General features: G+C 37.8%; 1 protein-coding gene across 1 annotated transcript in view; it reads left to right on the top strand.

The window, feature by feature from the left end:
- The window catches only part of FAF1 (Fas associated factor 1), a 163834-nt gene that overhangs the window by 10782 nt on the left and 128656 nt on the right, over window positions 1–24396 (top strand). The window contains exon 2 of the mRNA XM_008493946.2: window positions 6275–6343. Within this exon, the coding sequence (XP_008492168.1) occupies window positions 6275–6343 (69 nt within the window). The remainder of the gene's footprint in view (window positions 1–6274; window positions 6344–24396) is intronic.

Below are 24396 nucleotides of genomic sequence, written 5' to 3'. Positions count from 1 at the left end.
AATTTCTCTTGGAGTTGCTGACTCTGAGGATTAAGAGGCAGTGAATACAGGTTACAGCAAGGGAAATCATAATTAAATGTAAAGTAAAAAATTTCACAGTGAAGGCTGGTGAAGCAGTGAAATAATCTGCCCAGAGAGGCTCTCCAGACTCTTTGGAGATACTCAAAATCTGACTGGAAGCTGAAGTGTCTGTGACCTGATCTATCTGGTTGTAACTGAGGAGGTGAATAAAACAGCAAGCTAAATTTTGGTTATATTGCAGGATGAGAATGCAAGGAGAAACTAATATCCTTTGCTGTATCTTATATGCTATTAAGGAGCTCTTAGGAGTTTGGGTGTTTTTAAGCTGCTGACCTGGAGAGTTCAGCCATCCATGTGAGCAGGTTAGTGGGCTGTTTGCAAAACAAGTTTTCCATGCTCCTTGTCTCTCTCTTGAAGAGTAAGTTACACAATGATAGTGAATTGATTTAACAATATTTCTTTTTCTTTGCCAGAGCTTTTGATTTCTCTTTAAAATCTTTGATATCCTTATGGAATAGAATTAGCTCTGGTTGGATTGCTGTTTCTAGTGCTAAAAATTCAGATAGTACTTTCAAAAGCAAGCATTTCCTAGGGTGCTGTCTCTGCAGTTGCAATGGATGGACATTTATTACTGCTGTCTTTCTGGGGTGCTGCAGGAGATCCCAAAGGATGAAAGCTTTTCCTTGGTGATCTCACCTATTGAATCTTTTGATGCCTTGAGTTAATTATTTCCTTGGGCATTGTAATTTTGTATAAATATTAAAAAGACAGACTGAGCTACATTTGCAACAAAATGCTTATGACAGAGAGCTCTTTTCTTCATTCTCATCCAGCACAGAAGAATCTGTGTCAGCTGTTTCAATGTCTCAGGCATCAGGTTGAATCACAGCAGCTTAGCCTTACTCTGAGACAGATGGATGTGACTTTAGTGAGAGGGGAAACAGGCTCTGTAGTTAACAACTGGTGTCACTCTGTCCTGGAGATGAGCTGCTTGAGTTTGTTGCTCTTCTGGATACTTGGAGCTATGGGTCCAGTTTTATCCTTTTGGTTATTTGCTCTAAATTACTGCAGGATGCTGCAGCCAAGGGTATTAATTGCAGAGTGCATGTGGACATCAGTTAGGTACAAAGTGAGATATTTTTTTTTTTGGTCTGTTTCTAGTTGACCCTTAGAGGAGAGATTGGTGCAGGGTGTAATTCACAGCCATGTGTCTGATTTTAATGAGCCTGGACTTGTTGTGCAAAATGTTGTAGGCTAAAGCCTTGGGTCAGCTTAGAGATGGTCTCTGTTTGGAGGGAATAAAGTTGCTGTTGGTAGTCAAAGGAAATATAGAATTGTTCAACAAAAATGTTGAGAGTGGCAGACTTGTGAGTCCTCTGTATCCAATTCCTGGCTTTTAAGCTGAGTGTAGTCCTCTGGCTACTTCTGACTGCTGCATTTTGTCTTTTAGAGAAGGGGAGTGATGCCACAGGTGAGATAAATCCTGCCTTGCTGCCAGATCCTGTTTGCTCCCAGCTTCTGTGCAACAACTGCCACCCACTTTCTGTTGGGGCAACAGTAGCCTGGCTCTGTTTTCCAGCCAGCAACAGCTGCTTGTTGCTTTCCCAGCTTTTGCAGAATTAACAGCCCAGCTCTCTGTGTTAGGAGTCCCAGTTGTCCCTTCCAGTTTCAGTGGGTAACAACTGCCTGGATCCCTGGAGCAGGTGCTGGAGAAGTCTTTCCAACAGCAGCTGCTGCCAGATGCTTCCCTGCCATGTGGAGGTAGGCAGAACCCTGACACCATGGAGGTGGGGGGGTGACAGGGGGCCTTAAACCCACATCCAGCTGTTATGGCTGCTGGGGTCAGACCACCCTGCAAGGGATTTAGAAGAGTAAGACTGTCATCCTACATTATAGCTTTCTGGAAGCAGCTCCTAGGTTTGTCTTGAATGCCTTGAAGTCTCTGCCCTCTGACTTTTCTCCCACTGAATTGTTTCCTTGGTGGCTGCTTTGCCTCTTTTATGCTACAATGATTAAGGTTTCTGTGCCAGTTAGATAAAAGCCCTACTGGTTATCTGGGTAAGCACTCCATCCCAAAAGGTAATCTGCTAAACTACCTGAAAAAAACAAATTTGGAGAAGCACACTGAAATTTTATTGTGTGCAAATCTAAATCTGCCTGGTGGAAACACTTACCTGGCTTGGAAAAGCAGGCTGCTGAGAAAGTTGTTTTAACATTCAGTAACTTCAGAACCTGATTTTATGCATTCAGTCCAAAGCAACAGTTTTCTCATCCCATTTGTTTTCATCTTGTGTGGTCTGAAAAAAACACAAAAGAGATTGCACAGTCACTGGAGCTGCTGTGAAGGGCAGAAATGCCCTCCTGGATTTAGAGGAAATGAAGAGAGGAGAGGAGAAGGAACTTGTTCCACCTTTTCCTTCCCTTTGCCTTTCAAAAAACCACTGGTTTCTTTTTGCTTTGTAAAGATTTTCAAATCAGTGATCCTTGAGAGTTCTACCTTTACTGTGGTATTTTGTTTCTTTCAGTTTGGTGACTTAGAGGATTGTGTTGGTTGCTGTCTGAATCAATAATTGATATTAGAATTTTATTCTAAAATATTTAATTCCCCTTTTTTAAAAAAACATCTCATGAAAATAAAGCTGAATAAAATCTATGAATAAAAAAACCCAATTTTTTCTCCTTAACTGTTAATGCTTTACTTGCTTAGTGACAAAGGTGGGTTTTTTGTCTTTAGAGTTCATCTGCTTTGCTGTGTTTACTTCCTTCTGCTTCTGTGCACATTTAACACGATTTTTTTGGTCTTAAATTATTTTTTGTTTGTTTCTTGCTTGAGTAGAATGAAAGACATGAAAAATGAGCAAAAAAATCTATATGCATGGTAAATAAGTAGATCCTGTGAATTTTAGTCTTGCCTTCCTAAAAAAACCTAAGACTTACAGGCTTATGATGCCCAGGTGTCCCCACAAATATTTTTTGAACCCCTGGCCTCATCCCAATTAAATATTCTAAATTTCATAAAAACACAGCCAGATAACATGGAAAGAAGTTTATCAAAAGAAGCTCTTGTAAATATTACAGCCATAGGAAAAACTTAAATCAGCTCTTGCAATTAGGGATGAGAGACGAACCCTCAAGGAAGGGGATTTTGTTCTTTTTGTTGCTCACAGAACCTGCTTGTTTCCAGTGTGTGTTTCCCTAACAGGAGCAGAAAACAAAGGCAGAAGCAGCCCAGGTTGTTCTGGGACTGATCAGCTGCTCCTTATCAAGCTTGCCAGCAAGGGATGACAACCTGTCTTGTGTGTTTATTAGGGAAAATTCTAAAGGTGCAAAACAGGTGATTCTCCTGAATTTTTCTTGATATGAAGCAATTAAAAAGAAACAATTTTTTTCTTTTTTTTCTTTTTTTCTTTTTTTTTTTTTTTTGTCTTGCTCATGTTTAGACCAATAGTGGATCATGACCAGGGTGTAGGGCAGTGTGTGGTGTCTGAATCAGTTCTCCTCCTTCATGTTGAAATATTATTCTGAAAAAGATTAGTGTGCTGTGATGGTAACAGGGTGTTTTATGGTTCCATTGATAAGGGGCACTCATTCATTCATACTCATAATTCAAGAAGAGTTTCTCTTTTATTGACAACTAGCAAAAACAGTCCACCTGGAAAGTGAACTCGTAGGTCTGGAACTCCTCGAGAGTAAATGTTAAAAGTGATTGTAAAAATGGTCCAAGGATTTTCAGCAAAATTGCTTTTTGGCTACTAAGAATTCTGATGGTTTTTAAAGGTTTTAGTTGAAGCTTATGCCTGTCTGTTCCTATTACCCCAATGTCTCTGCAGTTGAGAATGAGCAGGATTCTATTTTAGATTGTAGTAAATCACCAAGAAGATGATGATTTAGGAAGGATGTAGACATACAGATTAGACATTTTAATTTCTTAATTACTCTGGTTCCACTGTGATGAGCTGACTCCTTTCACTGGCAGATGGGTAAGTTAATTTTGGTTAGTTTATCTCTTAATAAAGGTATTCCAAGTTGAGCTGAATTGATTTGCAGTATGTATGGGCTGAGAGTGTGCCCAGGGGCAGCTGCAAGTCAGATGAGCTGCAGGGGTGATATGGAAGAGGGGGCAACAAAACCCAGTATTTGAGCCCTGAATTTTAGGTATGCTCTCCTCAACTTCACCTGCACAGCCCAGGGTTGAGAAGAACACATTGTTGGTCAGGATCTTATTGCAGGTTGACACACAGCAGGGCTGATAAATAGTAAATTTTTAATTCTGTAATGGTCAGATATTTAAAGTGTCTGTCACTGGACTACAAGTAGAACCTCAGACTCTCACTTCTGCAAAACCTTTTCTCAGACTGGACCCCTTTGCAACAGAGCTGTCAATGTTGATTTCAGTGGTAGGTTGTAGGATGAACCCTCCTGTGATTTCAGGACTGACAAGCTCAAGCCCAGAGATGGCAACTCCTCAAGCTTACCTGGCATAAGCATATAACCTCCTCCTTTCCTAGGAATGTGTTAAAGTGTTGCCTCATTTTTAGCTTCAGAAGTAACTGGAAGTAGTGGAAGAGAAGGAAAGTGATGCTTCTGAAGAGCAAAACTGTATTTTAAGTTTTTTTTTAGCACTCCATATGCAAAGTGGGTGAAATTCAGTATTAACACAACATAAGCAATGGAAGAATTTTTATCTTGAGAGAATCAATCTGGCAATGAGAGCTTTGGGGATCAATAGAACCTGCTGTCTCCCCTCTGCAGGCAAAAAAAAACCCCAAAATCTTTAAAATACTTTCTTGTGATCCTTGCTGTCCACCAGCCTGTGTAGACATATTGCATGTAATGCTCCATAAGCATGGAATTCTTCAGTCTTGAGTTTGGGAAGAGAGAATTGGCCTTGAGTGAGTCTGTGATTTCTGTTCTACTTTTTATTTCTTACTTCATTGTTGTAAACTGGGAGAAAAATCAGAGCATGGAAAAATGTATGACCTGATAGTTCTTTATGTTTTGGGAGAAAAAAAAAAGTCTGCTTCTGTTCCTAGCTCCCTTTTCCCCATCACATTAAGTGAAAAACAGGACTGTGTATCTTTGGAATCAGGCAAAATGCTCTGTTTGCTGCTGCTGTTTAACTCAGTATTATTACTGTTGAAAGGCTGGATTTTTAAACTCTAGTTTTATATAAGCTTTACATAAACTTTTTATATAACTGTGTGGTGGAGCAGAAGGAACATGATCATGTTTCAGATCTTGTAAAAATCTGAACTCCCCTTGTGCACCTGAAGTACAGAGCATTGCTTTGATTAGGATGGAAGATAAATTTTAGAAAGAAACTGAACTGTTGTTAATCCATCTGCAATCCATCCTTCAGAGGGAGTGGTAGCAAATATGTGGCAGAATGAAGAGCAGTGCTCTGCCTGTTGAAGGTGAACACTTGAAAAGGTGTGGGGATCAAAAAAAAGACAACAGAAGGATGCTGGATCAAGGCTTTCACTGAGTAGAGGTGCTCTCCTGTGTTTAGGATTAAGCTCAATTATTTTTATGCCACTTTGTGGGATGTTATCACTACTTCAGAAATGCCAATTGATGAGATTTCCTAAACTAGGTAAAGCCAGGCTACAGGTTTAGAACAACATGCAGGTGTTTGGTCTGAAAGGAAAACACTGTAAATGTTTTGTTCTGTCATCTGAGTTTAATAGTTTCATGTGGAATGTTCATATGTAAATGGAATAATAAGTTATCACTTTGATCAAAAATCCATACTTTCCACCTTCTTTTCCTATTACACTACACTGTGTAACACCCAGAGTGTGTAGGGATCTAAGATGATGGTGGAGGCAGCAGGGTTTATGTGTGTGGTTCTGGCTTCAGACAAAATGTTTCAGTCATGTCAAACATAATTTTAAATACTCATTATTTTTGTACTTCCTTCTAGGGTAGTGTGAATGTTTCATAATTTTGATAGTAGAATTCTCAGGACACTTTAATGGGACAGCACTGTTGTCCTAATTTTACAAATAACTACTTTGTCTTATTTCCCTGGGTGGTTTGCTCAAGGTTACCCAAGAATCCTCTGGTGGAACAGAGAATCCAAATGTTTGATGTTTAAAACTTGAAATCTCATTTCTGGATTACCCTCTCCTAACAGAAATGAAAGACCTATATCTTTCCTGTCATTCTGCTGAAAATAACAAAGTTACAAGCATTAATACACTGATTTTGATCAATGCTTTTAATTCTGTTTATTGCTTCTTTTTATTTCTAGGCATGTACTGGTATTGAAAATATTGATGAAGCTATAACGTTGCTTGAACAAAATAACTGGGATTTAGTGGTAAGTATTCCAAGAAAATGACTTGCTAGAGAAGCTTCATGTAAGAGAGTGATGTGTCAACTTGCTATTACCTTTATTTCAAATTTGGGTGTGCCTTTCATGGCTACAGCAAGCAAGTTGTGTGCAGATTTTCTGCTCTAAGGTAGACTTGTATATACCCTGGTATACTCTGGTTGTCTTTTGTTTCTTTTCCTTTAAATTAATATTGTGTTTAGCTTTGTTTTGGTTAATTGTATGCATCATTTTGTAAGTAGTACAATTAAGAATAGCATTTTTAGAAGACATCTTTTGTAGACAAACAGGATTTTTGAGGTTTTAGGTGTTTGTGGAAGAAATAGAAGGGAAAGCTTTCCATTCCAGGTAATTCTTCAATCATTCCTCTGCATTTAGTTAAAAAATAAACAGTTGATCTTGGATTGTTGGTTGTTACACAGTAATGAGTCAGAGACTAAGGCCATACCTTATTTAGATTTGGTGCCATCCAGACACAGTCTAACACAAACAAGAACCCCCAAAAAACTCATCCTAAAACTGCCTTTCATCTAGTTGAGATGACATGAGAAATGCAGCATTTTTAATTTCATAATTGAAAAGGATCTATACTGTAGCTTATTGCATAGGTCTTCCATGGATGGTGGGGATTTTTTGTTCAATTTGGGTTTATTCTTTTGGTTTGTTATTATTATTATTATTGTTAGGTTTAATGCTTTTTGTAGTCAGGTACAGATGCAGAGTCAAGAAACTTGGGAGGAGGGAGGGCTTTGTTCTGATTGAGCAAGAGGTCTTGGAGTTTTTTAGCTGAGGTGAAAAACTAAAAATACTTTTGCTTGGCACTAATTATTTTATGCAACACAGAACAAAAGATTTTCTTAGATGAGCAAGGAAAACAATTTTTGTACTACTTGTTTCACAACTCATGAAGACAGTGAAGTAGTGAGTAAGGGTTCCTCTGTCATCCTTTGATCCCCAATCTGTTAGGTAATCACTGCCTGCTCTGATTTAACTTGGCTTTGTGTGTCTTATTTAGAGGCCTTTTTCAAGTTCAAGTTTTTGATAAAAATAATCTCTAGTCAAATACAGTCATACAAATGTTAAGGGGTTTGGTTTGGTTTTCTAAGTCTGGTTTCCTTTACTTTCATGATTTTGGAAATAAACCCAGAGCTTTGTGTTTAATCAGAAAAGCTTCGGTGTGACCCCCAGAAAAACCAGCAACAAAACCCCCCAAACTAAACAAAAAAACCCCAAGTTAAAGAACCTCATGTCTTGAACAGATTGCTTTCTTGCTTTCTTTCTCTTCACTCAGGCTGTCTGTATCTGAGTTCCTTTGGCCTCTTTGGGGAAAAAAGTCACCCAGGGTCAGAGGATCCCCTTGAGCACCTCTTGCTTCTTGAACTCCCTAAAGCTCAACTCATGGAGTTTTTTGTTTGGGTTTGCTTGTTTTTTTCATGATATTTGAGTATTTCTTTGTTAGCACTGATGCAATATTCCTACTGCTTATTTTTCCATCCTTTTTTCTTCTGTTCTTGATAGTTGATTTTAGTATCAAGGGTGTCACCAATGGATTTCCTGTCACTTCAGTGTTACTGTGTTTAGTGTCTTTTGGACATTTGATCCTACCTTGAATCAAAAGCAAACCTGAGTGACTGGTGAGGAGCTACTTTCGTGGTTTACTTTTTCTAGTAGCCACTTCTGGTTTTTTATGAAGAATTAATCTGAATTATTTTTTCAGTTTAGAACTGAAACATCAGCTTCCTATGTTTGAACTTTTACAGGTTATCTACTCTCACTGAAAGCTCTTCATGTCTCTTTCTCTCTATGCAATACTTTTGGACAATATAAATTGCCATTCATTTATCTTTGACTTGAAACTAAACGAATCTGATTTAAATGTCTCAGAGTTGTGTATGTTTTGCAGTGTTAAAATCATGTTTGTTGTTGTTGGAAGTAATCTGGAAAATTGTCTCTCAGAAATTTTTGCTTGCCAATGCTTTATTCAAGTGCTTAAAATCAAATTGATCATGAGAGTGCTGCAGAAGATTTCATATGCAATAAAAACACAGAAATTGCTTGGTGGGATCATGAAGCCTGATCTGGCCAATATTTAATTCCCCACTGTTGCAAATGAGTTGTCCTTTCTGGTGCTCTGCTGCATATGTAGCCTAATTATTGGAATTATTACAGGCTGAGAGATATGTTATAGATTTTCTGTGAGATACAGAACACCAGCATAGATCCTATAATGATCTCTTCAGGCTTTCATCTTGATAAAACTCTTCTGCAATAAATGTATCAAGCAACTCTCTTCCAACTTGCCAGCATTGCTGACACATTATTTCTTTAGTGTAATTTTCTGAGATCTATTAATTGTGTAAAAACAATAAAACAAAAGCATGAAAAATCCCAACCATGTGTCTTTCAACATGTTTTTGATGATGGTAAATATTAAAAGTAAATGACCCATAAATGCAAGGATCTATAATGCATTTCTTGACCCTAGGCAATATAGACCTTTGTATATATGAGGTTATCACACAGGTGATGGCTCTTTGCTCACCTCATACCAAATGCTTTTCTCTGCACATTAAAGTTGGTCCCCTAAACCTTTCACAGGTTTCATGAAAAACTCATCCTTTATAAACTGCATTACTTTATATTCTGCACTAGTAATCAGAACAGGATTTTTTAATAAAAAGCAGGATTCACCATACTTATTTGTCTCCTTTTTCCATTAACACCATTTCTCTTGTTACATCTGCTCACTGGCTTAAAATTATTCTCATTTCATGTTCCTTTCAGTAGGTATTGTAATGTAGGTAGGGAAGGTACTGCTTAATATCACTTTAGCAACAAAACAGATTTAGTCAAATAAAAGGAGGGGGCTATCCCATAATCACTTAACTATAAACCTGAGTTTAATGATTGTTAAAAAAAACCCACCTGGGTTTTATTTTCAGAATATAATCTTAAAATGAAACTTGGTGCCTTTGTGCTAGACTTGACTTCATTATTCTGTAGTAAAGGCTCCAAAGCATGGTATAACTTCAGTAAAACCAGCAGTTTGGTTCAGCTGGAAATACTTTGACTTTCAGTTCCTGTCGTGCATGGCTTCCAAGAGTCAGCTGACAAAACGTGTTCCTACACCTTAGAAAGAAAAACTTGTGTAATTTGAACAACTGTTTTAAGAAAGCTTAACTCTTAACTATAATTTTTTCTTTTGAGTGGATAACTAACACAGAAGATGAGGCTTTTTTTGCAGCTTGCTTTTTAAAACTTCTTAAAAATAGCCATTATTTGTCAGATTCAACTTTTTAATTATAAGCCATTTTGGTTATATGTTTATATTTACCTCTAAATAGGCAAAAAATAGATTTACTTCTAAAAAGGCAAAAAAACTGAATTGAAAAATATGAGCTAAAGTTTGACAATTTATCTTTATTTCTGTTGGAGGTGCCAGTTAAGGTGGGCTTCCTTGACAGCAAGTAGGCCATTGGCTCTTGAAAGTTATCAGCAATCCATTATATATACCTCTTGTTGCTTTCTAACTATTAGCTTAGTTTTTTTCTGATAATGTGTAGTAAAATCTCAGCACAACTTGGAAAAAAAAAAAGTCTAACAGTATCTTTTGTCTCTTTTTCTAACTGGCTTGCCCTGCAAAAGCTTTGATGTGGTACCTCTGTACTTCTTTTTGATGGATTTGAACTGGTCTGCCTCCAGAAACTAGGTGGCTAATTTAAGTTGGGCACAAGGCCATTTATTTCCCTTAAATGTGGGATAGGATTGTCATATGTTTAGCAGCTCTCTTGTTCTGTTCCAAGTGGGTTGTGTTTCAGGGGCTGGAGAACCAGGCTGCACATGATGGTGACTCTGATCATCACATTGGTCCCTTTTATCTCATGTTGTTGGCCTCCTCTTTTCTTTACCTCAGTGTTGCAGACTGAATATGCAATGAATGTGTTTGGCAGCCTTCACTGAGGGACTGGTGAGAAGTTCACAGTGTGCTCCTCTTGTCACAACTAAATCTGAGGGATTTTCACTGGTAGGAACACATGCTTATCTGTGTATTGATAACATTCTTCCTGGGGGCAAACAAGCAGTTGTGTCTGCCTGTGGGAACCAGAGGTTTTTATCCCCCTTTTTTATTTCCTTTTTTTAAGGAGCTTTTAAAGTTCTGTTCAAAAAGGTGTCCTCTTCTGGACCTCAGGGTCCTGGTGAAGATGCTCTTGTCAGCTCAGTTGGTTTATGCTGCTTGTTAGTGCACATTCAAAGGGAGAAGGAAGCTCTGAGTTGGGCAGTGAGAGTGTTGGTGGATGGACATCCCACTGGTGCAATCATCCTGTGGACACCCTGCTTGTTCTCCAGGAACTGCAGGAGCTGCAGGCTTCTTGTGTGTCCAGGTGCATCATTTTTTCTCTTCTTGTAGAACACAGTTAAATTGTACGTTCATTTTTATTTTATTTTATTTTTTTTTACAAAGGGCTACAGAGATTTCTTTTGGAAGTCTTTAATGTGCTTTCTGATAAATGAGGGTTCTCTGCTTGCAAATGTCATTTGATTTCTCACTCTGTGGGTTCCCAAGTTTTTTGCAGCTCCCAAAGTGACATTTCTGTGTCTTTGACTAAGCTCAGATGCATCCTGTGGATTTTATGGAACTGGGTGGTAGCAAAGAAAACTAGTTAACTGTTAAAAAAATCCCATGATTATTAAATGAGCTGCTTTTATTTACTTCTGAAGGCCTTTATCTCAGGTAAAACAGATGTTTCTTTTTTTGTATATTTTCTACGTTGAAGCTGGTGTATCAGTAGGCACACTATGTCTTTCAGCACAGCTGTACGAACATTCCTCTGTTAAAAAAAACCCCAAAACCACCACCCCTAATACATGTGGAGGAAATTAAGAATCTTAACTTGCAGATTGCAGAATGAGAGTGCTGTTTTGTCACCTCAGTAGTGTGCTTCAAGGAGAGAAGATTACCTCTGCTAGCAGCAAGGTAGCCCACTCTTCATATCCTACCAAATCTCACCTCAAATTAAAATAAATTCAAAGCTCCCTGAATAAAAAAAATTAATATTATTAATGAAGAAATAAAAAAGATAAAAATTTCATATACCCATTCCAACCCATGCAAGCAAGGAAAAAAACATAGTGAAGGGAGAATAAAACTAGTAAAATGTACCTTGTGTGTTCTGAACTTCGGGTTGTTTTGAGTAAAACTTATTTTATTACATAGGTTGGTCCCTTGGATTTTTTTTTTTCCAAAAACCTTAGGTGGTCTTTGGATTTGTTTTCTTGTTTGGATGACCCTTTGCTTTTTTTTAAAGAGGTTGAGAAACACTTTTTGGATCATCTTGACATCACCATATCTTTTGATGTTTTTTTAATAAGGAAACCCATGAAAGTTGTTAGCAATGGTGTAGCTGCTGATAGTGTGTAAATACCCAAGAATCTCAAGTTTCACAGTGTTTCCCCAGTAAAGAAAGAGGCTGGAAAGGGCCTGTTTCTCACTTGCCAGTAGGGAAAGATTTGAAATAAAGTGTTTTCCTGAAGTGTAATCTGCTAGCCCAAAATGTTATTAGATGCCCATAGACCTTGCCTGGAACTATTCAGATGAAAAACACCTCTCCAAATGTGCTTTATCCCAACAAATAACAGCTAAATTGTGTACTAGCTTGTTTCACTTTTTTTTTTTTTTGGTCCTAAGACAGTTGAATGTGTAGGAAATACGAACTCTTCTTCCTCTACCCATGAGCAAATAACTGTGTCTCCTTCCCAAGGCAAAGCCTTTTCTGAGAAAGATAGTGTAGGAATTTGGTGAAAAGAGTTTTAATTACTTTAAACTCCTCCTCTCCTGCTTCATGGTGCTTATTTCACAGGGGAATTCTTGACAGCCTCTGAGCTGGGGAAGACCCAAGCTTTCCCTTTGGAAAACTGGTGCAGTGTCAGTCTTGTCTTCTTTTCAAGGCACTGCTAAAATGTTCAGTCTGTAAGAATATTTGTTTAATAAATGATTAACTGTACTTAAGGGTCATTTTGGTCTACCATGTTTAAGCAGATGGTGGCAGTGGGATGTGCTGTTAATAACTTGGTGGTAACCATAGCTTAGTGTTAAATACCTGAATTATTTTGGCCTTCTATTTGATGAAGACATTGACAGCCCTCAAGGAGGTAGGGAATTTTTGAATTTAAGACAGTTCAGAGTCATGGCTTTAAACATGTTTTCCTTAGTGCTGGTTCATATATGGCTTTTGTTCATTCACCAGAAGAGAGTAATTCTTACATTGCTGATTGAAGGGGAGTCTAACTGGGTAAATATTTTTCCCACAGGGTATAACTGGTTTGGGTAAAGTGTCTTCTAGGTGAACTCTCTTGTTCCTTTTAACCTGGAATAAGTCTTCAGTATCCATGAAGAAATCTGCATCTTTCAACCCTTCACAATTCTAGCAAATGTAAAGGTTAAATTGGAATATATCAGATAGTCTTCCAGACACTGAAGGGATTATGTTAATGTAAAGTTGTTTTTTTTTTTTTAATAACTATTGATTTTAATTTCTCTAATGGAAAAAGCCATTTGTTCACTGGAGCATAAGAAAGGGATTGTGTTTCTGTGTTTTATGGCTATACTTTGTAGCCATGTGGCTGTGATGATGCACATGAAATTTTCATGTCTGACCAGAAAGCAAGCTCAGGAGATGTCTTAGGTAAAACTTGGCTGTCAAACTAAAAAGTAATATAAGCCATGTCTCTGTTCCGAATAGCCCATAAAATTTAGTTAAGAAATTAGCTCCTTTACTGAAGTTTTCCTTACATAGGGATCAAACCAACAATGGAACTAATAAGCTTAGATTTCTGTTCATGGAATAATCTCTTTGTTTCTTGGACTCACAAGTTTTTTCTTGCTGAGAATGACCAAAAAGCAGCACCTGGGGTCACAGCAGTGCCTTGTAGTGGTGTTGTAGCTTTGTCCACCTGCCTTACATTTTACAAATACTTAATTTCAGAGGCTTGTATCTCTCTTGGCTATTTCTGTGAAGGTTGCTTGGCATTAATTTATCCTGAATTATTCCAAATTAAAAGCAAATTTTTAGACTTTTAATAGTGAAGTGGCTGGTAGTGAGGAACCTAAATGTAGTTTAGAGTGTGTTACTTTATGACTGGTTGAACTGAAACTTGCATAAGTCTTATAAATGTGTGTTTGATTGCTGATGAATCTGTCCTGGAGTCATGCTGGGAATATATGAGTAGGAGAAAATGAAGTGAATTTAATAATGTGAAACCCAGCATCTGTGCCAGTGCTGTGGCTATTTTCAAGTGAACTGTAATTGTGAAAGATTTTACCACAAGCCAGGATTCGTGTAGATCCATCAGGCTTCAGAAGCAGAGCATTTTAAACCAGATTTGTTTACAATACTGCTGAATATCTTAACAGTTCTGTCCTAGTTTTATTTAAAGAAACTCTCCTTAGCTGGTCTGCAAGGCTTGGGTTGCTGCTGAGAGGTGTAAGTGCAAATACTGTGAGACAGATTGTAAGTTAACTACTTCAGAAATGGACTTTCTGGTTTCCAAGTTTCAAAGTGGAATCTTCAGTAATTATTCTTTTAGTATTGATTAGTGGTTAAGCTGCCTGCTGACTATGGCTTGGCTAAGTTGAAACCTGTCAGATAAGGTGTTTTGTATTATTACACCTTTCCAGTCAAGGGGCCTTAGTCTGTAGGCAGTATTTCTAGGACTTTTTGAATTATCTTGTGCCCTGAGATTTCATCCTTGCTCTAGCTTTTTAGTACTTGCTACGACCTTGCATGTTATAGCAAAGAGTGATTTTTAATTTTAAAAATGTTTTAATGATTCTTTTTTCAAAGATGGAACTAAAAATTGGGTGTTGTGGGGTAGATATCCCCGACCAGTACATCCAAAATATTCACTGTGCTCATTAAGCCAAGGAATTACTTAAAAAGAAAACGACACTGCCAATAGAAGGTACTGGGTGTAATCCAGACTTTCTGCTGAAGAGTTCACACGCTCATTCCTGACAAGGGAGTTGGAACAGTTTGAAAGACAGGAGCTTCAAAATTACAATTGTTTGTACCTTAGTCTTAACTGTTTGTACCTTAGTCTTAACTATATGCACCTTTTTTTTTTAAAATTTTTTAATTTTTTTTTTGTAACATTCATGTAAGCATTGCCCAGCAGTAGCCTCTGGCCCTGGTGTTGGTAGATCTGAGAGAAGCTTGGGAAGCACAGGAAGTATATTTAGTAGTTTAAATTGTGTTATCATTCCAGTTTTAAATAGTTTGGTTCAAAGTTACTGTTCGTAGTCATGTCCTTATTTTCATGATAAGTAAGAGTCAAGGCATATTTTTCTCCAAGGTATTGATTTAATAAAATTGGTTGTTGTGGGGTAGATATCCCCAGCCAGTACATTTTTAGTGATGTCAGATTTACATTAAATAATTAGTAGAGGGGTAGAAATGTACCTACACACAAGCATAAGCATTCCTTTCTGTTAAGTAAGAAATTGTGAAGTTAATGACTAAGGTCCAGATAACTAACTATAGATGTGTGTCAGAAAGCAGCAGACATGTCATGGTCTGCTCTTTTCCCTTTCCATATGAATGAGTTTTGAGTGGAGGGTTCAGAATTAATTTTTTTCCCCCCTCTTTATTCTTGCTGAAATAGTTTCAGCTCGGATAGCTACTGATCCATAAGCTTCTTATAGATCTGTTCATGTAATTTATTTCATTTAAGACAATGCTGGGAATCTTACATACAGCTGTAGAAAAGGGATCATTACCTAGTTACATATCTGAAAAAATTAGATAGACATTTATTTAGTAATACAGAGTGCTGTGTTAGAGCTTGCCAGCATGACACTGGTGTAGAATGTGTCTGCTTGCCATAAATCTCTTACGTAGAGGGGACAAAAAGGGAACAAAATTTGAAATTTTCACAGGAAGAAAATTTTTTTTTTTCCATCTAATCTCAAACCTGTTCTTTACTGCTGTGCTGTAAGGAAGAGAGGGAGTTTTGATTTATTCAGATATTAATTTTTAAGTTACTGTTTTTCATTGCCCTAGGAAAATACATCCAATTATGAATTAATTATTGAGGTTGTGCTTTGCTTGTGGAATTATCCAGTGGCAATATAAAATTAAAGGACCAAGCAAAATGTGGGTGTTTTTTCCCAGGATTATAGCAGTGTATCTAACTGTTGAAAGGCTTCCTAGTGGATTTCAGCACGTTGGGGGAGCTACAGGAAAAAGTTTGCTGAAGCCACCAAAGAAGCAGGGAGAACTGGGAAACCACATCTCCAGTGCTAATTGTGAACTCTTTCAACGCGTGCTCCCTTGCTGATGAAGTGACTCATCTGTAGGAACATCTTCATGTGGCATTTTTGATGAAATGTGAATTTTTTTTGCTTTCTTAGCGATTCTATTGTTTTGCCCCTTCTCATGAAGCACATTGGTTGTGCAGAGAGCAAGCTGAAATAAAGCAGAATGCATAGAAGACATTTCATTGTAGTTCAATTACAGCTTTTGGTTAAATTTTAACCACGATGGTGACAAATGTTGGCATTCTGTAAAAACTTTGTGGGTGTAACTTCACGTCTGGCACTTGGAAATAATGTGGAGATTTGCAAGGTTGGGGAAGAGCCAGCAAGTATAACACAAGCTACAGGAAAAAGCTGTCTCCTTTCTTTGCCTTGGAAAGCCTGCCAAAGATAACAAAGGTAGAGGTTGCTTCTGTTACTGCTAGGGCATAATTAGGATTTAAAAGATTTAAATATTATTGCATTCATTTAAAGATCCAAACCGAGCAGTGGTTTTTCTCTAACTTAAACTCACAGCAGTCATCCCTTGCTAAAGGAATTGTTTCCAAGTATTTTTGCATGTAGGAAGGTAGCAGTGTGTCTGCTTTGTAAAAAAGCCTCTGCTCTAGAATAGTTGGGATTTCTGCTGAACGTTGGATGGAATTTCTTGTTTGGAACAACACACTGCAGACTTGCCTGGAACAGGCAGGATTTGATAGTTGAATAAAGCTGGACAGAAACCATGTTCCTCTGCTTGGGGATCTCACAACACAACCTTGGTATTTTGGGGCAGGATCTTAATGTATTTGGTTTAGTTGAGTAAACCTTTATTTTATTAATCTGGATTGACTGTTGTTTTTCACTAATACTTGCAGTATGCTTTTGTCAGCATCAGTTAGGAAAACTTCTGCTGTTTGTTCCTGAACTTTCCACTTTGTTGTTTTAAACTGATCAGATGAAAAGTCTATATTCATAGTCTTTCTTATTTTGCATCCAGTTTCCTGAAATCCCAGTATCAGCAGGTCAGAACAAATCTTTTGGCACCTCTGCAGCTGGCAGTGCCCATGATTTATTATCAGTTCTGTTGAACTTTTATGAAAGCCCAAATTCATGTTTGCCAAAAACAAAGTTATTAGGGGAGCCTTATTTCAAAACATCCCCTGGTTTTTACTGAAATATATGCATACAGCAGAACCCTGCAAGTTAGTTTCATTGTAAGAAAAACTGATGTGCTGCAAAGGAACTAATAAATCTTTGCACTTCTCCTGTTTTGCTTTGCTGTTGTATATATAAGTGTGTTCCTCTGTCACACTGATTTGTAGTTTGGAAGCAAATTAAGATTCACTTTTACTTCTTTGGTCCTTCCATGCATGTTTTGCCTCACTAATGCTTTCCTTTCTCCTTGATCATTTAATTATTTGGTTTTCCTCTCTGGATAACATTTTTTCAGTTTTGGATTATGTTTCTCCTTTTTAAGCTCCCTATTGTATAAAGCATTTGGAGTTTTATCAACCGTTTATTTTATTTGAATACCAAGGAAAATAATGGATTTAAAATCTTTAGGATAAACAATTTATCATGTGAAAGCATCAAAATTAGAGCAAGAATATTATCTTTCAAGGGCAGCATCATACTTAGCCCAAAATAGAATTAAAATAGAATTAATTACAAGAGAATTGCAATTGTAAACAGAGTAGTATCAATTACTCTGTACTGTGGAAATGGTAAAATACAAAAGATAAATAATAAAAACAGATAAAATACAGAAGATAAATAATTTTTCTAGTGTAGTTTAGATTGCTTAATGGGGGTCTTTTAGTATATTTCATTACAGTTTAAGCTTTTTTTATTATTATTTAAATGTTTAATTTTTCTAAACTAAAAAAAAAATATATCTTGAGTGATCCTCCAGCAAGATGGATTGGTAGCACACAGGAATACTGACTGGTATTTCCAAAATATTTCCAAAATAACTTTTTTATTCTACAGAACTGAAAAGCACAGTACATTTGTCTTACCCATCATCTCCTCCCCTACAGTGAGGTTTTAAATGGAGTTTTTGGTGTTATATTCACTTGTGTAATCAGTCTGAGAAATACATTTAAGAATAAATGCTGAAAGGGTCAATCAAATGTGAAAATATTTTTATTAGTTTTGGAGTATGAAACAACAAAACCAACATTTTTTTTGGTTAAATTTAAAAATATAGTCCTAAAAGCTGCTTGCACCCCTTCTTCTGTCTTCACTTCTGCTCATGTAGAAGGCAGTGGGGGGTAAACTTCCTGAACTTGTGATTTGGGAGGAATTCTTTTATTAAACTTTACATATCTAATAGGAAGAAAAGGCAAAATGCTCAAAAGTACAAAATGCAGAGCCTTGTTTCTTTATCTTACCAGACATTATAAACTAAAAGTAAAACCTCTGGGTTGTAGCATTTGGGGAAAAGTTTAGGTTTTTGGGAGTCATTATAAATGGCTTTAATGAAAGAAAGCTCTTACTGAGTTTCATAGAAATTATTAAATATGTGGGTTATGAGGCTTGGATGTTAAGTGGCACACAACAAACCAATTATAATTACTAGAAATCTGAATGTGTCAGAACTATATAAAATCAGAAGGCTGGAAGAAAATGCCCCATAAGCAAATCACTCCATTGTATTTCCCTGTGACTATGAAGCAGTTGATACTCTTGGGTTGGACATATTTGGATTAAATCATCTGCTATGGCTTTTCCTATGTCCATATCTCATTCTTGTGTTCTGTTTGTTTAATGTAAACCTTTTCAATTTTTAGCTAAACAAATGTAAAGCTCTGTGTGACCTTTATTAAATAGACTGAAGTGGTTTGACTTGCTGAGTTGAGTCAAGCCTAAATAATGCTTTTAAAATTCTGTGTAAGGGGATTCACAGATAGACTTGCCCTGGTTGCTTTTAGCTGGTACAGTTCTTTATCTCAGTGAAGATCATGCAGCTTCCACTTGTGCATGGTGTTTGCATCTCTTCTGAAAGCTTTGCTCTTCTGGCATCATGCTGCTTGAACTTGCTTTCTTCTTTTGCTTGGAGATGTGCTTTCTGATACCCTGTTTTGGAAAGTTGATTTTATGTTGTGCTTCCCAAGATTTCTTTCACTCATGTAAAATGTGCAAGAGGATCCAGAATTCCTGCATTTCAGACTCTGTGGAGCCTGATTGCTTCTGCTTTTTCATAGGGTAGAAGTTGGACTGGGGAAAGTTTAAAAGTCTGGCAGCCCAAACCATTGAGTGGTATGGAAATTGGGACAAAGAGAGAAGAAGAGGTGGCCCTGGAGGGAAGATCTCCCACCTCCCTCTCTGCAAAAGCCTTCAGCTCTGCTTTTGTCTGGGCCTGCTTTAAACTCAGAATTTATCCAAACAACACTTTTAAATTCTGGAAATAAAACTTCACATCTGTAGGTCATGAGAAGGAAAGATGTCTTCACCTTATTTAAATATACAATCAGAAAACACAGGTCACTGCTTTTCAATAGTACAGTTGGTGGGTCCAGCCCAGTTTCTAACTTAGTGGTAAGCACCAAGTAGATGAAATTCAAGAGTTTAAGTTTTGTGCTATCTAAAATACCACATTTGTAATTATTCCTAGGATGTTCATTTCCCTGGGATGAGTCACTTTAAGCTGTGCTTAATTGCTTTTAAATGGTTAGGACCATAATTGTTTATTTTGAGAGAAGTCATCAACGTTGCTGTTTCATCAAGTTATTAAGAAATGTTTTTTTTTGTTTTTTTCTGTAACACTGGTTCATACTCATAAAAGATAGTCACATTTAGTCTCTAGATTAGCCAACTAACTGTTCTGTTTAGGTTAATATTCCCTTGAGGAAAAGCTTTACATTTCACAGTCTGCTTCACAACATTCTTTTAGGCACTTAAATGATTTCAGTCTGTTTGTAGAATACCACAGAGATTCTGTGTTGCTCTAATAATGCATCTGGTAACCTTTTACTAACCCTGTTGCTTTATAGTTCCTATGTTTGTGGGAAACACCAGAAAAGTTAGATTTAATATATTTTCATGCTAAAATCTTGCTGTGGAAACAAACACCTGGAAGAAGTATTGTTGGTTTGAACTTTTGTGATTGGCACTCACTGGTTCTGTATTACATCATATTCCTGTATTCTCATTTGTTAAAGTGAACAGGATTCTTATAATATTTAAGGATAGATCCTACACTGTTGTGTGATGGAGTCATGGAGGACTTGAGGATGGAATTGGTCTGGTCAAAAGATCCAACTAGAGCAGGTCATGCAGGACTAAATAAATTCTTACAGAATTGGTTTTAATTCCTGGGTATATGCCTGATATCTCTAAACAAAATGTACAAATAAAGAATAACTGAATGTGGCTTATAGTTCCCTAAAATAAGTTGTGGGTCTGGTAGTTGTTTGCTTGGTGTCATCAAAGCAATAATTATGTCCTTGCTTCTGTTCCTCTGTTCCAAGCTTGAGCACTGTTACAGTAGAATTTCTGTATGGATAGCATTGAGACACACCTGAGTTGCTTGGCTTTGGGGAAAAAAATAATTATAAAACCCTTTCACATAAGGTGAGCTTCACTCTTTAAATACCAATAGCATTACAGCAGGTAAAATACCTGTTGAAGCTGTGGTACCCAGTATCCAGCAGTGAGACTCGTGGATATCCCATAGCCATGGGATGCTACTTCTCTGGTAGCACTCTCAGCAACAGGTTGGTGGGAGCTGAAAAATATTCTGAGCCAGGCATGCCAGGCATGCTGTCTTTATATTTAATAACCCTTGAATAGATTGCTGCACCTGTTATTAAAATTGTTACAAGGGTAATGCAGTTTTTAAATTACTGTCTATTAGTTGGACAGGCTGGTTTTATGATCAAATGATCCCTGTTTGAAAAGAGAAGACAATTTAATATATTTGAATGTTTGCTTAACTGTAGAGACCTGATCCTTTCTCAAAGGGGACTGAGATAAGAACAGACAGAAACAGATTTTCTGTTCCTCCTATGAAATTCAAAACAGATGGCTGTTTCTTTTTTTTTTTTTTTTTTTTTTTTTTTTTCAGGGTCTTATAGATGTCTTGTAAGAACATAGATATTTAATATTTATGGAATATCTACATGTGCACTGCTACCATTTGCTGTCTATATAATTTTAGTCATCCATCTTACTTAACAAACAGTGTCCAGACTCTTTATTTTTACATTGTGGTTAACAGAGGTCTTTCCATCAAAAAAGTACATAATGCTGCTGCTGTTCTTTCTCCCTGCTGTGCCCCTTAAATGTCATCAAGTTTACAAAACTGAGGATGTGAGCAAGTAAGTTACTCAGTTTTTAAAAAAATAGCTTGGAGCCTCTATCATAATTAACTCCTTTAAGCAGGCTTAGGACAAGTTGGAGCTCTTTTAATCCTCTGAGACTTGAGCTTTGACAGAAAAAGTGTGGAAATGTCACACTGTGCTTTATTTCTTCATAGCTGAGGCTGTTCCTTTCTCTCAGAGTAAAGAGGATTCTGTTGCCCCAGCAGATCATTATTAGTGTTGGTCCTGTGATACAAAAATCTGTATTTGATCTCGAAATCCAACAGATGCAAAATAAAGAATATTTCTGTCTTTCAACCAACTTTACCTGTTGATTGGCAGGAATGAACTGCATGTTGTTCCAGTCCAGAAAAACTCTAAAAGACCCAAACCCTCTGTCTTTTTTTCCTGGACATTTATTAGATGAGCATGATCAAGAGCTGTGTGTAACTGCAAAACCCACAGGGATGAAAAACCAGATGAGTTGTTAAAAAGAAGCCACTGATTATTGCCATGCAAGGTGGATAGACTGATTTAAAAACTGATCTAGTAGCAAGCTTTGCTTTCACTGTAGTTTGATGCAGCCTCATGGGTAGCTGCTGTACCTTATAGATACCTGTGACCCTTGTAGAGAAACAAGATAAACCAGGTGCCTCGAGTTGCCAAAGAGTGGGTGTGAGTCCTCCTGTGCCTGGTTAGGGCAGGCCCCCTATTACCAGGGGGCCAATAAAGGTGGGACACACACCCCCAGAGAGCAGCTCACTCTGGTGCGAGGCAAGGAAGAGGCCAGCAGCTCATCAAGCCTCAGGAGCAAGAAAGGCTCTTCCTGCTACAGACCCTTTTTCCTTGTCTGCTTTTCTTTTTTTGCTATTATTTGTGTAGTATTTTTCTCTAAATACATGAGAAGTCTTATTGCAGTATCTTAGTTACTTAGCTGAGTTCAGCAGTAAAACTATTATACTCTGTAACTTCTAGTGGAGATCAAATTCATGATGAACAAATTCATACTTATATGAATTTATATATTCATATATTTAAAAAAACCCCAAAACAACAAAAAATCCCAGCCCTCCAAATACAAATGGAGATGATACAAACTCTACTCTCACTGTTAAGCCTAACAAGTATGTACCTGTGAACACAACAGCAATTATAACAATCATCAGAGAGCAGAAAAAGAATTGGTATTTGGAGATCTGGGTTTTTTTTTTTTTTTTTTTTTTTTTTTTTTTTTTTGGGTTTTTTTTCCTCTCTAGATTTTTTAGAATTCTCTCTCCAACTCTTTCACTTCTTTTTCTCTTTCTGTCCTGTGCTATTCCACCTCATCTGCCTACTGCTGGGCTAGGAATTGGGTTGAGTACTGGAGTTGGGTACTGAGTTCTGACATCTTTTAACAATAAGCAGAAGAATAAGCCAAGTAGTAAAATGTGTAAGTCTTCAGCAGCTCACATAGCATCACTTTCACTGCCCCTCAAATCTGAAAAATCTTACAAACAAGATTGTTTTAGAACACATTTCTGGTGTTATGATGCAATCTGACATAAATTGTCTCCTAAATACTGTTGAAGAGAGTCCACTTTGCTTTCCAAGTTATTCCCTCATCCTGGTTTATCTAATTTCAAAGTTTGTATAGTAAAAAAAAGTTTGTATAGCAATATATATATACAAAGTTTGTATAGCATCAGATATATATATATATAGTATATATAGTATATGTAAATATATAGTATATATCTATATTGGTGTAGCATCAGATGTGCTGGGAATGCATTAAAACTTTCTGCAGCATAGAATGGAGCAATTCTCTAACAGGCTTAGAGGACAATTTTTGTTAGAAGTGAGCTTTTGGACTTGCAGTGAGGGTAGGTTGTGGCTATTTAAAAAATAATGCATTTTAATGTATGATAGAATTAATGAGGGTGTTTTCATAGTTAACAGCTCTGTAATTTCAAATAAGATGACACCTGACTGCAGCTTGCTGAGTTTGTACTTACACATCTATAAGTAATATTTTGTTATCATCATATCTGGACAACATGGGGTGATATTTAACTGGATAAACCTTAATTTTAAAATAGTTGCTTTTCTACCTGAAGATTGTTTAATTTGAGGTTAGTAATTTCTGTGATTCCCGGGCACATGAGGACTCTGAAGAGGTTAGATTGTGTGTCTGAGCTAGCATCAGGTTTTCTGGAAGACCAGAGGTGTGATGGGGACAGACCTGTGCTCTGGTGAGTGGCTGCTTGCACTGACTTCAGCAACTTGGGAACCCATCAGGCTTGTACCATGTGCTGTGTGTGCAGCTGGGCAGGTTTGTACTTATGGGCAGGTCTGATACTTCTGGGAAACACCAGATTTTCTTTGTTCAAGCTGTCAGGCTGTGCACTGTTATCTCAATTTATCTGAAAGCAGGATGTTCACTGGATGTGAACATCCAGTGTGGACCAACTCGAAGGCAGGAGGGCTCTGCAGAGGGACCTGGACAGACTGGAGAGTTGGGCCGATTCCAATGGGATGAGGTTCAACAAGGCCAAGTGCCGGGTCCTGCACTTCGGCCACAACAACCCCATGCAGCGCTACAGGCTGGGGACAGAGTGGCTGGAGAGCAGCCAGGCAGAAAGGGACCTGGGAGTCTGCATTGACAAGAAACTGAACATGAGCCAGCAGTGTGCCCAGGTGGCCAAGAAGGCCAATGGCATCCTGGCCTGTATCCGGAACAGCGTCACCAGCAGGTCCAGAGAGGTGATTCTTCCCCTGTACTCAGCCCTGGTTAGGCCACACCTCGAGTACTGTGTCCAGTTCTGGGCCCCTCAGTTTAAGAAGGATGTAGAGGTCCTGGAGCAGGTCCAAAGGAGGGCAACCAGGGTGGTGAAGGGACTCGAGCACAGGCCCTATGAGGAGAGGCTGAGAGAGCTGGGGCTGTTCAGCCTGAAGAAGAGGAGGCTCAGGGGAGACCTCATTGCTGCCTACAACTACCTGAAAGGAGGCTGTAGCGAGGTGGGAACTGGACTCTTTTCACAGACGACCTTCAACAAGACAAGAGGACACAGTCTTAAGTTGTGCCAGGGGAGGTTTAGGTTAGATATTAGAAAGAATTTCTTCACGGAGAGGGTGATTAGGCTATGGAATGGACTGCCCGGTGAGGTGGTAGATTCTCCGTCCCTGGAGACATTTAAAAAAAGACTGGATGTGGCACTCAGTGCCATGGTCTAGCAACTGCTCCGGTGGGTCAAGGGTTGGACTAGATGATCTCTGAGGTCCCTTCCAACCCGGCTAATTCTATGATTCTATGATTCTATGATTCTATGTACCTGTCATGTGTTCAGAGTTTTACTGAGCAGGGGACAGGAGGGTTATTCCCAGGGCCTTCCACCTGGGAGATCCATCACACACATGTAGGACCCTGCTCTTCACTTATGTTCATTTTCATTAGGTATGTTTTTTTTTAT

Source organism: Calypte anna, chromosome 8 (genome assembly GCF_003957555.1).
Source record: "Calypte anna isolate BGI_N300 chromosome 8, bCalAnn1_v1.p, whole genome shotgun sequence".
Lineage (NCBI taxonomy): Eukaryota > Metazoa > Chordata > Aves > Apodiformes > Trochilidae > Calypte > Calypte anna.
Note: the sequence above shows the minus strand (reverse complement) of the source record. Positions and strands in the feature narration are given on the sequence as shown.